Source organism: Anopheles stephensi, chromosome 2 (genome assembly GCF_013141755.1).
Source record: "Anopheles stephensi strain Indian chromosome 2, UCI_ANSTEP_V1.0, whole genome shotgun sequence".
NCBI classification, from domain to species: domain Eukaryota; kingdom Metazoa; phylum Arthropoda; class Insecta; order Diptera; family Culicidae; genus Anopheles; species Anopheles stephensi.
Genome location: NC_050202.1, coordinates 49,021,854 through 49,038,572, shown reverse-complemented (window position 1 = coordinate 49,038,572; position 16,719 = coordinate 49,021,854). Strand labels below are relative to the sequence as shown.

Below are 16,719 nucleotides of genomic sequence, written 5' to 3'. Positions count from 1 at the left end.
GAGAGGAGCAAAAACCTTCAACGTAGAAATCAAACTCCGGGCTGCTAGAGTTGTTGCAGTCGCCGATGAGTGTGTGTGTGTGTGTGTGTGTGTGTGTGTGTAATCGGCTTGCCAGGGATTCAAGATGCCTTCAAGAGTTAGTTCATAATTTTAATAAAGGCAAAAAACTGTTCTCGTACCGGCGAATCGTAGTGCCACCGTGGATTGTAGGTGCAAGTGAACCTGATCCCCGGAGGTCTGGAAAGGAAAGGATGCATCGGCCGAGGGCTAGGCCAGACCTAGGCTGGCAGATAAGAAAATGAGATTTTTAATAGTGCGATGCGCCGTTGTCGTCTGCACGGCTACGTCTCTGCAGCTGAACCGCGAGCGATCGTGTGGCGTTCACGATTGCTTTCCTCGCCCGAGGTAGTTGTATCAGTGGTGGTGGTTTCATTGGACTAAGACCGAATGGAGGGAAAAAAAACATCAAACCTAAGATGATGGTGATGAGCCGCAATTGGTGGCCAGCTGGATGTGTGTATATTGGCTGTGCAGCGAGGCACAACTGTGGCGAAAGTTACGCTAATAGAATATCGATGCAGTTGATTGTTTTCCTGTGAGAATACTGCAGTGGCGCGACGTCTGCAGAGCGGTTGCTTGCTTGCTTTCCGTGTGCTAAAGTGAATGAATTTTTATGGTCAATCGTAGCTGTTAGCGGGTGGTTAAATATTATTCTCATAATGCTGCCACGCGCGAAGGACGTGTGTGGACGTTCATTTTCCAATAGGCAATAAACTGTAAGAAAATAATTACAGAAAAACTGATGCACTAATGGAAGCTAAGGCTTTTGATGGGTATTTAGAGAGTGCCTATAAATCGGATTGTCCCTACGGAGAGTTTCTGAGATGAACTAGTTATGATCGAGCTGTTTCTAGACACTGTCTAAGATTGCTTCTTCTGCTATGGCTCTACAACTTCGAGAGGTAGCTAGAAAGGGATTCATGGGTACGAAAAGATGGACTCGGATGGGATTTGGTATCGTTTCCTCTGTGTCTTAAATAACACTTGACCCTAATTGCTGTACCTTCAGTGTATAGACATAATTCTTGCTGGATTCTTGAGTTAATGTAAACAAGATGTAAACTAAAAACCAGTAAGATCCGATATTTAACAATTTATTAATTCTTAAACTACGGGTCCAAAGACTTATCTGATTCTGAATCTGAGATCTGAAAGAGCTTTGATAGACGCGAGATATTCTAATCTTTGGACATCATCTATATCCATCTAGCTGCCCTAGTAATTATTGAGGACCATGTACCGAGAAGTGTGAAGACTCATTGCCTATATTTAGCTATGTATTTAAATCGGATGAAACAATGAACGATGTCTGGTATACAGAATGTTGAATGTTAGTAGACATAGTAGACATAAAGTTTGAAAAATACATGTGAAACACAAAGTTTAGATAGAAAAACTTATCCGATTTGAAGATCTGATATTGTTGAGCGAGATGAGAGATTCTTGACCTTCGTGATGCAGAATTCTATCTGAGATATTCCAATTTTTGGACATCATCTTCTGCTGCTCTTGTAACTATCGAGGACTTTGCACCGAAAAGTGTGAAGACTCGTTGTCTAGATTATACCATGCTGTATTATGACTCTGGTGAGAGAATTATTGGGGTATCAATACATGGCTATGTCGAGATAGTCCACTTCAAGTTAGACATATCCGCTTTAAACACAAATTTTATGTAAATTCTGAAACACTGCTCACGTGGATCCTAATTTGAGCTGCATCAAATCCACCTTTATCACGAATATATTCTAGTCTAGAAAACTGCAAGCACTTAACATCGGACAGACATCTTAACAAACAGTGTGTGTTTAGAACGATAAATTGTACCGTTCTTAAGCAGCGGCACAAATTGCTTGACGTTTTGTTTAGGTTTTCCACTTGTATCCATGCCATCCGTCTGATTTACGTACCTTTCGGTTTTATTTTCAGCACATCCCCATAAAACAACCAGAAACTTGCTCGTGACGATAAATAGATTGCTTTCATCAGATGTGGATTGGGAACTGGCTGATCAACACATCAACGGCCGATTTTAAGTGACCAGCGAGAGAGGTGAATCGTTTTAGTGGCCGTTCAGTGTTCATCTATTGTTACTAAACATCAAATCGGGGAAAGTTTATCAATGTGTAAGAAGTGAATGATTTGCGTTAAATCTAAGCATCTCGGAGTGAATGTTTGCTAATGTCCTACACGTGGTTAAAGTGATCCGCTAGTATGTGCTAATGTTTGTGTGGAAACGTTCCAACCAACCGATGCTTGTGCTAGTCCACGGTAGTGAAATATGGCAGTAAATTATAAATTATCCATAAATAGTGGTATAATGAAGCAATAATAAAGCGACGCTGTTAGCGGTTACACCACCGCACCGTGGCAGTCCGTGGCAGACGGAATTCGTACCAGTGCTCAGTGAGTGTGCAAGATTGTTGGAAAAGATCGAACGTGCGGTAAACCGTGTTCGTTCGGGAAGGCTTTCTTACTTTCGGCAACGGCCCCAACGCTCGCTGCAACGTTCTGTGCTGGCAAGAATAGAAAAGCTAAGGTGAAAGAGAGAGAGAGCGAGCTGGTTGCTGCTGCTGGTGGTGGTAAATTGGAAAATATTGCTTCGTGTTAGGAGGACTCCTCCTCATCTCTCTGAGCTGCCACCGAACTAGTGGCCGAAGATCTGGAGGAAATCTGGGCAGCGAGTAAGGTATATCTTTCCGGTTGGATTAATTTTCTTCGTGCATCGGGTGGCGCGATGAGTGCCGGTGCCCCGTGCCGGACGTGGTTCGGCCCAGCAGCAGCAGCATCAAAGACACCTCGGACCACCTTCGTCAGCAGGTAAGTGCTGTTGGTTGGAAGAAACGGGAGAGGCAGACGTTCGAAGGGAATCGGAATCGATCGTACGCGCGTTGCGATGTTTAGGGGGGTTTATCGATCGACGACCCTGTCGATGGCCGGCAATCGATACCGGAGCCCGGTCGATAGTTAGCGAGATAGTTTATAGTTTATGCGCAACCGATCCCGGGTCCCCGGGATAGTAGCGTGTGGCCGAGAAGCGTCGTAAAATTACGCGGATAAATTTGCTGTTGGCATCTCCAGGATCTGGGTGATGCTGTTGGAAGATACGTTGATGCTGGGTCCACCGATCTGTGTTTTAGATTCGATTCCAGGGCAAAGATAGGGGCGCGAGCCATCTGGTTCGTATTTTATCGTCTGCTAGGCTTTATCGGCCCGACACAATCTTGGTACGGGAGGCGTAAATACGTGCCTTACGCTTGTGTTTGGCTGTGTGGAAACTGTATCGCAAATTCGTTCGTGATTCGGCTTGCAAAGGGCGATAGGAACCGGGCTAATAGACGAAGGTTTAGGTAACGCTCAAACATGTCGAATTTAGTAACGCATTTCCCAACGAGGTCGTTGCTAGTCACCAACATAGTTTTGGACGCCCAAGAACTTTTATAATTGTAGATATGCTGTTGTGTTTGCATGGGCACACCTTTATACCGTCTTAATTGATAAGCTTCCACGGCTGATATTAAAAAAAAGAACTTTCCCGAGCTTATATTTTACGAACCAACAGTCTAGCGGTGGTACCACACGTTAACAACCCATAACGAGCAAGTCAACTGCAACATTTTATCAATTTTTTCCACGGCTAATTCCTTTTAAACAACTACTAAGTAGCTTTTAATTACATACGCCAAGATCAAACATCGATGCATGAGACACGACAGATCGTAGTGACAGTTCGTTTCGCTCCAACATTTTCCTTCTTTACTCCTTACTGAGCACTCCTGGAAGGGGGAAAAAGTGTGTCATTTGTCGATCATTCGCTTAGCCCCCGAAACGGTTTTTACTCTGAGTCGCCCAGAAATCGGTGCTTCCTCTGGCTGCTTTCGTTTCGGCGACTTCTGACCGACTTTCCTATTGTGGCCCGGGCCGTTTGATCAGACGGCGCACCACAGCTTTCGGTCGGGTGTGTGGGCACACACTAATGCACACTCGATTAAAACTAATGGCTGATAATTCGAAAATAATGATAATCCCTGGCTGGCCACCGGTCTTTGATTGGTGTGGGCCCACTAGCTTTGTTTTTCGTCTTTGGGTAAGCCACTTACCTTGTTAACAAAACGATGTCGAACCCAATTGGACGTCGATGTTTGGTTTTTTCGTCTTTTTTCTATGTCCCAAAAGCCTCGGGAGGGACTGAGGTTCTGTACAAGAGAATCCATCTCCATCTCCTGCGACGAATGTCTGTTGATCGTTAGAGGTTTCTCTGGGGTTGTAGCAGCTCGGACGATCCCTCGCGTCGCTCAATAATTAATCAAAATTCAAGCAATTGAATGTCTCCGACCTTCATCCGCCGAGGAGAGCCTGCACACCGTCACACACGATCAGTCGATCGTGTCGCGTCTTCTGTCACACTTCCCATATCCGAAGTGAAGTGCACGTACCGCGGCACACTGAGCGGCCATTTTTACGAGCCGTTCTTTAGTGCGCTTCTTGGCCGGAGGTCTACCTTGATACCTTCTACCAACCCTGCCTGTCACATACGACCCCTTGGTGTTCGCGTCTTTATCTTGAAGGCCCTTTTTTCATGTTACCGTCTTACGCTTGCTTCCATTCGGTTGGACACAATCAAACGGGATTCCCATTCGCTACCGACTACCGTGGCAGGGCTCTGGCGTGTCGGAGCAAACGTCTGCACTGTCGCCACACAGTTCAATCATGGCTTACCGGGGACCCATCGGTTTGTGGCTGTCATAAAACAGTGGAGAAGACGTCACCCTGACGCTGGCTGGTTTGTTGACCTTTCTGTACCGGGACCAGACTAGACCTCGGCACACAGACACACCTACGGTGTGTTCTTATTTGCGTACGTGCTGCCACCTCACCATCCTACAGGCAGGGTGGCCGATTCCGATAAGATTTTTAACTTACGTACGGTGGAGTGCGTGTCGAAGGGAGCTTCAACTATATGCGCCATTAGTCGCACAGCCTGCAAAGTTCTTCATTTTTCTCTCTGATTTTATGGAGGTCTAGGATTGGATGTGATGCAACATGGGAGGATGGAATATTTTTCCTCAAAGTGCAGCTTACTATCCTGCCAGACGATCTTGCCTCTTGCTTGGAGACCAAGGCTTTGATGGAAGCTGGCAGTGGGCGTACGAGTTGTGCTTGCAGAGATGGACTACCGTGGGTGTTTTCTAGCGACTACAGTGGCTTCTGTTCTGAAGTCTTGTCATGCACGCTGCGGGGGACATTTTCGCGTGAAATACGAGATTATTAAGTAAAGGTGTAGTCTCTGCGGTGTCTCGGTGCGCGTGTTCTACTGATTAGATCCGCTCTGATAGATGATATTGGTCAGCTTATAGTAATATCTTAGACCTTTGTTGGGCGCTTCTAGCGAGTATGTTGCGTCAATGTGTGGGATGTGTCTTGTATCGCAAGCTGCGTAGCAACACTTGTTATGGAAGGCTGCGTTTTCTGGAAAATAATGATGATAAAAATACTTTCACAATGGCGTCACAACCATTGTCCCTTTCCGGTTTTCGGTAATCAGTAAACCCAAAATGTCATTGTGAACAAGTCACTAACGAGTATAGATGATTTGATCGATTTTTGGGGGCCTAATCAATTATGTAGCAGATTATCGTACTCTCAGCCACAAGCTGAGTGAATCGATTGGATTGTTTGCCGATGGAAGCTTTCACCGAAATAATGCGCTCGATCGATAATTGCTCGGACGGCGTTGTTAGGCTTCACCTTCGGTCGTATGACCGTGACCGGAAAGCATCCGGCGTATTGATCGGATTCCATCCAGACATTAGAGACGCCTTACGGATATTCGGTGGGGTGGCTTTTCGAGTCGCGTTTGGTTCTACACCCGTGGTTCGACTTCTCGATGCAGAGTTTACTGTGGTGTAGCATAGGTACTGCCGGAACGAAGGTGTTACGAATCCGGACGCACGATGTGCGCGCTGTTACGGGTTGAGTGAGGGCCGTATTAATCAACTTTACACCCCGGTTCCGACCGGTGCGATGTGCGGTTGGTAAGGTCTAGGCTTGGAAGAAACATTTTACTGCAGCTGAGCTGTGTGTGTATTGGTGGTGTCAAAATATTTTAATACCCGCCGGCATGGTTATATCCATCGTGCAGCGAGCTGTGAATAGATCACACCCCGGGAGGTAATGCTCAAGTTGATGTGCAGCGTTAGAGCACTGCACACTTCCTTGGTTGCTGTGGACTCTCTCTCTGGATATTAAGGGACGCACATGAATTTTTATGCATTATTCTGTAATTTGAAATTTTATACTAGGCTGCTTGTAAGACATACACACTGCTTGATGACTTGGCAGCCTAACATTCGATGTAGATCAAGTGTTTCAGATAGCATACGCAAACATCTCACATCTCGCTCTCGCATCACTCACCACACAATTGCCCTTCATAATCGCATCTGACGCATCTTTTTTTTGGTGAATGCTTTAATTAGTGCTTTTCGTATGTCTGTTTGTTTCTTGGGCGTATGTTTATGCTTTGTCTACATTATTGTGCAAGGTGACTTTCTCTCTCTCTCTCTCCCCATATCCCCGGGGCTTCGTTTTCTTCCACCTTTCGATTGTAATGTAAGGAAATGTTTTCCTTCAATTTTTTTTCATCTACTTATCTTATCGCTTTCTTGGAGAGTTTTGGACCATTCCGAGTGTTCATTTGTTTCTCTGTGTGGCACCACATGCCCTTTCTGCCCTGTCAGTATCAGCAGCGAGCATCTCAACGATCATATGGCCAGTCACATCTGCATGAGTTGCTCTGGAGTGTTTGATCTGATTTTTACATCTCCGGACGATCGAGAGATGAAGCAAATATTTTATTATTCAGCCCACTTTCCAAACGCGTCCAGAGCGATCGAAAACGGGCGGACGGGTGAATTGTTTCATGCCTGTGAACTTGAGTGTTCGGTTGTCTAGGCTAGTTTTTTTCTTCTGGGAGTAACCTTATTTAAGAAGGGCTATCTCGTATCTCGTATGGATTAGGCACAGATTCAGGGAGCAAACGTAAAACGTAGATTTATCATCTTTACACAGACACGAAGACAGACGCTCCAGCGTTGGGAAGAAATTGGAAGGTGATTAGTGAGGTAGAAAGACTTAATGGCCAGTAACAGTGAGCTTCTCTTAAAACAAAGAGTTGCCTGTTTTGGTCCTTGCTCATCATTTCAATAATTTTGGATAAAGAACTCTGATGTATTTCATCGAAAAAAAATTTTTTTTACAGCTGACATCATTGTTGGGTCTTTAACTAACCTACGTTAAAGAGAAAAGAGTTCCATCAGTCTTGCGACATACTTTGTGGCCCTCGGCACGTGGTCACATTGTAGCGTTGCTGCACTTAAAGTAATTGATAAAATTCATTTCGCTGCTTTATCTTATCAAACGCGTTGCTACACATTGCCTGTATCGTAACTACACATGGTTGCATGCACATCATCATCTGCATAGGTCTCGGTACGCCAGCAATGTGAAGAATGTGTAAACATTTCATCAGATAATTTGTTTGATGAATTTGATTGATATTGGTTGGCCCTTCGCGGAATCAACTGCATGCAACTGCACACAAAAAAAAACACTCACACGAGCTTTCAAGCCGGCGATGCATTGGCATGATGCACGGCTCACACACCAGAACACAGACGATGCATAATTAATCCCCGAACCTCGAAGTACGTACATATCTTCATCGGACGGGAAATTATAGCTTATGCAGATATGTTTAGCCATGTGTTTTTTTTCTTCTGCTGTGCTGTAAAATGTTTCCGGCTCATTGGCGATTCCACACCGGACGGAATGTACGGGCAGCTAATTTATTGGCCCTCCTGAAGAACGCGGCAAGCAATGGCAATTGCTTATCGGTTACGCTGTACGCATCGAATTCGAAACGGACCGACGTTGACGTTCATTAACCGGCCATGCCGCAACGCTTAGGTGAACTCATTAAGGTAAGGGTTGGTTTGTCGATGGGTCGATCGATTAATCATGCAACTAACTACCTCTGGAGCTGGTGGGTTGTAGTTGCAGTGGATGACTGTTTTTCGTTCGTTCGTTCTCTGGACGAGATGCCTTAGAACAGGTGTGTGTGTGTTTCGTTTTCCAGCCGTGTAGAATTCATGGACGGTTCTCGATTGGTCACAGAGCGACACGGAGAACCTATTCCCGGTACCGTAGGTGCACTTGAGCATGCATGATGTGCTTAGGAAGGTTCTTTCATTTCCATTGTAGACATTGCACAGGGTACACCGTGTACCGAGTTAGAAGGGACGTCTAGTGGCTTGGTCAGCATTATTATTTGTGGACGCACGTCAAACCAAACGAGGGCGCTTTGTTTTACCATGTCCAGTCATAAGATTAGCGAGAAGGAGAAATGGTTGACATTTTTTTCCAGCAAAAAACGACACACAGACGCTTAGTTCGTGCAGCGAGTGCATAATGCAGCTGAGAACGACTGCGTCTGCAGAAAACAACAGTTGCAAATGTCCCGTTTTAATTCCGTGAACTAAGAGTTGCTTTGTGTTAGAAGTGATGTTTCCACTTTTTGCGTCGCGAACTTCGTTCTCAACTGCTCAACTGCTTTCATTAATAAAAATGTCCAAGGGTGGATCGTTTGTTTAATTTTTTCATTTTCCTCTCTTTCCTGGTTCCGTGTTTCCTTGCGGACATTGAGTTAAAATGTCTTCCGTTTTACAAAGTTTTTTTTTTCATAAAACTGCAGAACATTGAGGACAATGTTCTCAGATAATATCACAATAGTAGCACATAGTTTGTCCAACAGCTTCAGGGTAACTAAAGTTTTTATGAAGAATGCTAGCTAGACGGGTTTTATGTGAAGTATTGACTGATCCATGAAGTATGACTTCAAAACCAGTTTGAATTCTTGGCAATGTCCAATATCCTAGAATTGACCAATTATGGGAGTAGGATTCTACTTATTCTTCCTTGGCACTTCAACCTCGAGAGGTCTCGACCTGCCATTTCTGGCTTTCTGTAACTTAATTTTGCCCGTAGTAAAGTAGTCAGCCTTACGTACGGGGAGGCGGTCTGAATGGGATTTGAACCCCGGCCGTCGTGTGAAGACCGGTCGCCTCCGCTTCCGGACTGCCCGGACTGAGAGTAGGATTGGCCTTCTGATAATGGATAAAAATAAGCCAAGACAACCAGAAATAGCGAGCAAAACCTCGTAAACTTCCAAAGATTCCTAGTTCCGATGCACCGAGTACTGAGGACTCAAGTGATTAACTTCAATAAGACTTCATAAGATATTCAAACTTGTGATGTCATCCTAGAACGTTGGTTCGAATTTGATATAACTCTAAGATTAGCTGATACTAATGTACGATCATGTTACGCCATTGCTTTAAAAAGCAAGTGAAGTCTTCTGAAAATATCTGATTTTCCTTCGATTCTACAATATTCACCACTTTGCTAAATGTGACTGAAAAAGATTACAAAGCAATATTACAGACCAAGACATCTTGAGGCCTCGAGAACTTCGAATCCCGAGGACTCTGAGTTCCGTGGACTCCGAGGTCCGAGTGTCGCAGTCCTGAGGTCTTGAGTGGAGCTTCAAAACACCTCTACTGACTGAGTCTAATTATGCTACTGTTGCGGTATCAGTAAGAATTTGGAGGAATTCTGAAACTGATTCTGCTATACTATCACATGCCTCCGAAGCCTAACACGTTGCTGCTCTTGTTAAATTATCTGAAAATCTTTTTACCTTTCTTCTATCCTTCAAAACACACCACTTTGCACTATTTAGCTGAAAAAGAAAGCAAACATCTGAACGCGTTTGAGCAACTTTGTTGATCGAAACAAACTCTGCGGAAACCTAATCTGCTGAAGGGCTTCTCCGGGTGCATGCACATGCACCCTAATGCGGTATTGTTGTTTATTTGCATCGCTCGACCATTCGAGGGCCAACCTAAGGCCTTGGCGAATGGGTTTCCTTAGGGCGCACCTAAGGGTCGCTCTCACCCCATCAGCGAAGGGTTAATCCAGCGTGCTGCCCGTTAACTGGTAGCGACCGATCGATCGGGATTATGTTGGCGGCATAACTCTTTTACAGTTCGACCAAAAGGGGTCAATAGTTAAATATTTAAACTGTCGGTGCTTCGTTCGTATACGTGCGTGCTATTGGGCGATGTCCATCACTAACCTGCCGCTCTTGACGTTAAGCAGGCGGCATGAAATATGAACTACCGTTTTTCGGTGTACAGTGCTTAGACAGCTTCTGTCTGTACCTGGGATTAACCGGACCTGATGTCGAGGGTTGAGGGTTTGATATTCCTGGAGAATGGTAATCAACATGCCGACACGGCTCGCGTTGAGTTTCTCCTCGGCTCTTTGTTTGATGAAGTGAAAGTGAGCCCAGAACAAAGGCGTAATGAGTGTGTGGCATTTGTGCAAGTAATTATGGTCGAGTTCGAGAATGAGTTTTTACTTTCTTCAGGTTTGGTTCGCCAAGGACGTTTTGAAGGATGAAGCTGATTGTGATTGACGCAGCACTCGTCTCATTATCAGACGAGTGTTTTATCGATTGTCAGTTCCAGTTCCATATCAGCAGCTATTTACACACAACTGTTTCCCACTCGTCAATGTGCGGAAATATAAAATGTACAAAAAAAACCCTAAAACAAACAGCTATGTCTGATATGTTATCTTGCACTATGGGCGACTTCGAGGGTTCGAGTTTGTCCACCCTTCGATTAATGGTGGATCCACCCTTTAACGCGTTACGTACGCTCCTCCATACCAGACAAATTGGCGCGCTTGGAAAGCCCCGTTTTGCAAAAAAAAAAAACCCACTTCGAGCCGTTTTCCAACACTCAAACTTCAACTTTGTATTCTTGTGTGCGTGTTCCACGGGTGCGTTCCATAGTTGTGTCATCGGCAAGCGATCGGTTTTTATCTTTCCCCAAACTGATAAGCCGTACCACAAACTCCGGGACCTGGTTGTTCGTTCAAACGCACTTCAAGATAAGATCAACATTTACCTTTTTGTGGGTCGGCAAAGCGATGTCGTCCGACACAGCACCGAGCCTCAGCAACCTGTACGTCGTAGGGTCTTTTACTTTGGCCCGTTGGAGTGTGTGTTTAGTGTATGGTTCCTCTTTCGGGGAGGCAACTTAGGGAAAAGGAAAGAAACCTCTCATTTTTTGTCGTTTGACAGTTTTGGGGTAAAGTTTCATGCGTGCGCTGTTAGCTGTCGGCATGATCGTTTTTGTTTGGCTGCTCTGCCGGTAGGCACTGCTTTTATAGGTTAAATCTCTTGAGAGCGTAGGCTGATGTGGAACGTAACGATCTGGATAATCAGACTCTTGTTTTAATAGAGGCGTCTGATGTGCGTGAGTCTTGGAAATAACCTGGGGATACTCGAGGAAATCTGGGCCAATGTTGTCGTAAAGTCTTTGTTGAGATTTTATGTGATGAGGATTTAGAAGATACATTGAATGCATCTCATCTATTCCACCTAGAGAATAGTTCGAACATTCCAACATATCATGTGAAAAAATGTCAATACTGTTGTCATGATAAGGCTTCCTGCATAGTACTGAAGTCGGCAACGTTGTCCGGTTCTCCAGTTTCAAAGCATTGAATTCCTTGCACGGAAGGTCGCTTCCTTTCGCAACATCTAACCCTCGTCAAAGCGGCTGTAGCTTTGCAAAAACTGAAGCGTATCTGGTTTCAGAAGGTGCATTTTTCCGGTGACTTTTGCCCTCGTGAAACAAGAATGCTCAGACAAACTATTTACTCTGTGAAGATTCATTTACCTGAAGACCTTACAAGTATAAAAAAGTACTAGTTTGCAAAAAAAAAACATTATCGTTTTGTACACCAATAGCGATGCGAGTTGGACGTGTTAATAGGAATTTTCAAACCACTCCCTCAATAAGCTCTTAAAGCCCTTGTTTATACGGCCAGATTGTCACCTACAGCTGCGAGCACATTCGTTCCAGTTAATCCGATGCGATTTTTGCAGTCAGTTTCAATTTTTGCCTCATCGCAATTAGCTGCAGTGCTATTAGCATTTGGAACCGATCTAGTGTGGACACACCGTGCTGGTGATGTGTGTGTGTGTGTGTGTGTGTGACTTCATCGGATGGAACGACCGTGCACGATCATCCGCGGTTGTGGAATTTGTGTCAAGCCCTTCAGTGCCAGGAAAATCTCACTCTCGTGAGGTTTACATGAATGAAGCCACATACAAACCACTCGATCAACTTCCACCGACCATGCAGATTGTTGTACGTGTGTGTGTGTTGGTTGCTGATTGCCAAGCATGAGACAACCGTATCGGAACCGTATGTTTGCCACAGTTTGCGGTTGAAGCCTTCGAGTGCTTTTCAAACAAATCTGACGCCGACCGTTCTAGCAAGCGGCTAGATCGTGTGAAAATCCGCGATCGGCTGCATAATGATGGCATTTCGCGCGCGTATTGAGTTGATATGTGCTCGCAGCAATCGGCTTTAATGGCTTCAATTAGCCCGAGCAAAACACATAATTGTCGCATTCGAATGCAACGATGCACCAAAGTGTGGTGTGAAGTAATACGGAGCTTTGGTCAGGGTTGTTGATGCAAGAGATGGCAGATCGTTCCATGAGACTGTTTAGATCTGCTCTGTCTATTGGTTTTAATTGTATGACATGTTTTGAATTTCATAACTTATACTTGCAAGGTTAAATAACTCTTACTCGCATTAAAATAGGTGATAAAATGAAGTATCTTAGGTAAGAGCCATGAATCATAGCAGTTGAGTCGTTTTATTTCTATTTATCTTTTATTTGTTTACTTTATCACTTTTTTTTGTATTACTGGATGAAAGACCTTATTTCAACTTGAAAAGAGTCTGAAACGTACAAAAGCTTCTTATTCTTCTTACCGGAGTCCAGAAATGATTGAAAGATTGCTAGTTGATCCTGCGAACACTGTAATACTTTATTAAGACTTCCAAAGGACGATGCGTTGGTAACAAAAGAGATATCAAATTTAGCATCATTGCTCCAACGATCAACCGCCATAAATGAAGATCTTCTATTTATAAGTCATATTGAATGCAGGAGATCTTCCAATGAACCTAATAATATAAACACATACATTGCTCTCAATGTTCGATACAGCTGTTCTGATGTCGCCCTGTAGATACAGGAGAGGCGACCCCAGTTGTAACTACATCCTGCGTAATCATAGACCGGGTTTTGCAGTGTCTCTTGCCTTCAGGAAAGGTGTCACTTGCCAGACCAGCCTGAGCCTCGCTCGTCTTTTGCGCAGGTCTCTCTATCGGCTATTATGACACCGGGGCGAAACCGGGCTGTGCACGAGGAGGAAACGGCTCATTTGACAAACGAGAGTAGCCGACCGATTTGCTGCAAGGTTCGACCGCGTTTGTGTTGCCGAACGGCGTGCAGTTAAAAACAAAACCGGTGCACCCTTGCCGGGGTGCAACAACCGGCTAGCTGTTACATGGTGAAAGTGCACCAGTGCACGCTATGTGGAACATGTGTGCGCGCGCCTTAGACCAACGCTGCGCTGTCGGCTGGATGAGTGGCTGATGAAAACAAAATCAAATATTGACCGGAAGAAGAGACCGTGGTATGGAAGAAGCTGGCTGCGGCGATACGGCTGCCGGAGAGAGAACCCCGAGATGACAAATTAGTTGAATAATATGCAAATGAGCGACGCGTGGATTAAATCCTCGGTGTCTGTGAGATGTAACGATGCAGCGTTACGAGACGGTTACTTCATCTCACCAAAGCTCTCCGAGGTTGGTGGTTTCGGCCGATCGGCGCCATCGTAGACGCCAGATGCTGCAACATTGGAAAAAAAAAAGAGTTGCAGGTTGGAGCCATGGCGGCGGGTTTTCCTTTCGTGTTGATTGCGCATTGTTGTGCGTGCAGTTTTGTCGTCCCGGATCAGGCGTCACCAGGAAGTGACCCAATCGAACGACCTTCAACTTGTAATCCAGCAATCAGCAATGGAAGCTACTGCTTTGGGTGAATGGTTCCATCATTATCTTTTGCGTCTTGTTCAAGAATCTTGAGTATGGTGTACGGACCGAGAAGAGGACGGTCCATGGTAAATAGTTTTCATACCTTTCGTTACACATCATAGACCCGGCGCTGTAACGCAAGATCCTTGTTTTTTTGTTGTTATTATCGTGTTCGTACGCTTGTTCTTGGTTTGTTTTCTGCAGAGTCGTCGTTATGATCGGGTGTGCGATCAGAGCAACGCTATCGTGACGATGCAGCTTCTTTTACGAGGCTCTGCTGCTGCTGCTCGTGAACGAGATTGCGTGTAATTGCCGTCCGACTCATTTAAACTGTAGCGCCTACAATTTATCATGCGAGTCGCTGGATTCTGTCCTGGTACCAGCTCTTTCGTAGTGCATGGCATTTTTAGCTGATGTATTTACGAAATAATTAACGTATTAAAATACAATTTTATAGTAAGTCTCTGAACAGTCATTGAATCTTTTTTATGTGTGTTTAAGAGATTCATAGTAACACTCAAGTTGTACATACTCAAAACCTTATTTACATGCATAAACATTCTTAGCGTCTTGTTACAAACAAAAGAATTGGATGTTAATACGATTCCCTCAAAATTGCACACAGACATAATGAACACGCATTGATTGGTCGATTGATTGACAAGAAGACAAGCCAGCCAGTAGTCGTTAGGCATCCCGTTTGTGCATCCCTGTATTCTGCAACCCTTCAAAGCAATTTGAACCGTACCATCAACATGTTTAAAAACAGTGATTTCTATCTTGACATGCTAATGTTCTAATGTAAGTGAGCAGTTCGCTTTCCGAGCGTAAGGCTCTTGGTCCTCTTTTATAGAAGCTGGAATTTGATCCCCTTATACCTTGATGATTGCAGAGCTTATTTAAGATATGCGTGACGTTTGCTGGCATCGCGCACTACCGAAGGAGCAAATTGCACGAGATCGGGAAATATCATAAAAAAACCATTAACTGCTGCAGTTCCAGTGAAAGGCAAACTGGACGTCAGTTGTCGGTCATTTTGAAATGTCGGGTTTGGATGGGTCCGCCTTCTTAAAAAAAAAAAAAAAACTTCGAATATTGCATCGTAAAGAATGAGAATAAAGGTACATATAATTATCATACCAGCTCGGGATGTGGCATGATGGCATCAGAGCACGGAGGGCACACGGTTTGACATATCTTCAAAATATTTCTTTCAATATTCCGAGGGATGGATATTCGAGACTTTTTTAGGTTTTTACTCCTAAAATAATGTCTGTGCAATATTCTTACCAAGTTCCCTTTAACTTCACAGCTGAGCACATTGCAATCAGCTCACCGACGACTCTAGAGCATTATCGAGTTACAAACAACTGTGGCTCAACTCCTCTTGGCAGTGGTCCACCAGAAGACAGAAATCATAATTATTATACTTCCTCTCTTGGTACGCTCTCTCGCGTGTCAAGAACCTTGGAAGAACAAGAATCGACCTCACCGCAGCAGAAACCGGCAACCGAGGCAAGTCTTCGGGTATGCTACGATCTTTTAACTTTACAGCCGCATGGGATTACTTGATGCGCAGAGTTTCTGTGTTGTCTGCTCATCCCATCCTTTCCGTTTAGAGCATCAGGGTAGCATCACTACGCACCGAGCTATTCCTCGCTGTCTCGCGTCTGATTTGGACCGGTAGTTTTTAAGTCCGATCGAAAAAAAAAAGGTTTTTGGGGCTTGCCTATGAAGCGGGCTTAGTGTTTGTAGGGAGAAGGTAGCCATTAGTTTTTTTGACTCACAAACCTTTACCAAGAGTTCGAGAAGAGACGAGCGAACGTATCGAAAGTGTTGCCGTCGTGATGGCAAGGTCGACGCGAACGCGAGTTCAAGGCAGTCGGACCTCCATCTTATCGCACACATGTTTGCGTATGTTTCGCGCCAAGCAAGTTGTGGTTAGATTGTTCGTTTGTTTTGTTTTTTTGTTGTTGTATGGAACTATAGTTGTGTGAGTGTCTTCGTCTTTGCTGATTGTTTCCAGATGATAGTGAAAATGGGTGTGCAATGAGACGTAGAATATGGCGTTTTGGCGAATCTTTTTTTGCAGCTGCTGTCAGTTTTGGCTTTAAATCTTGGTATGGTACAAGCCAGATCAAACCTTCATTTAGTTTTATAAGGATGACAATAACAACTCTTAAAAATATCTCAGATCAACCTCTCAAAAACTTACTGAGCATTCAAAGCGCCGTAAATAATCCCCAAGCTTAAGCATGATTTTCGCACACTCATCGAAGCGCGATTTTCGGATTAATAAAGACATTCCGTTCGACAGGGTCCATGATGTGAGCAAAAACCATGTTCGATAGAGTTGTTAAAAACGGCTTGAGCTGCCAAAAATCATGCTCCCTTTCATATGCAGTCTGTTGTATTCTTTGTACTGTGGCCTCCGGTAACGCCTGAACGAACGTCAGCGTGCGATTTAAAGAGACTTCAAGAATGCAAGCAAAACCGGGGCAGCAAACGACCTCCTTAACAAGCAGCTCCAATAATAAAGCAGAATAAAAAGTTTCGAATGGTATAAATGTACGCGGTAGTTGGGGACGCCATCCCGCAGGACTATAGGGTACGTCTGGGTACGATGCAAGAA

General features: G+C 44.5%; 1 protein-coding gene across 2 annotated transcripts in view; it reads left to right on the top strand.

Moving 5' to 3' along the window:
* LOC118508349 (semaphorin-5A) overlaps positions 1-16,719 on the top strand; it is a 132,035-nt gene that overhangs the window by 5,066 nt on the left and 110,250 nt on the right. For both annotated transcript variants that reach the window (XM_036048043.1, XM_036048042.1), the window contains exon 2: positions 1,990-2,880. In XM_036048043.1, the coding sequence (XP_035903936.1) occupies positions 2,798-2,880 (83 nt within the window). In that variant the 5' untranslated portion in view covers positions 1,990-2,797. The remainder of the gene's footprint in view (positions 1-1,989; positions 2,881-16,719) is intronic.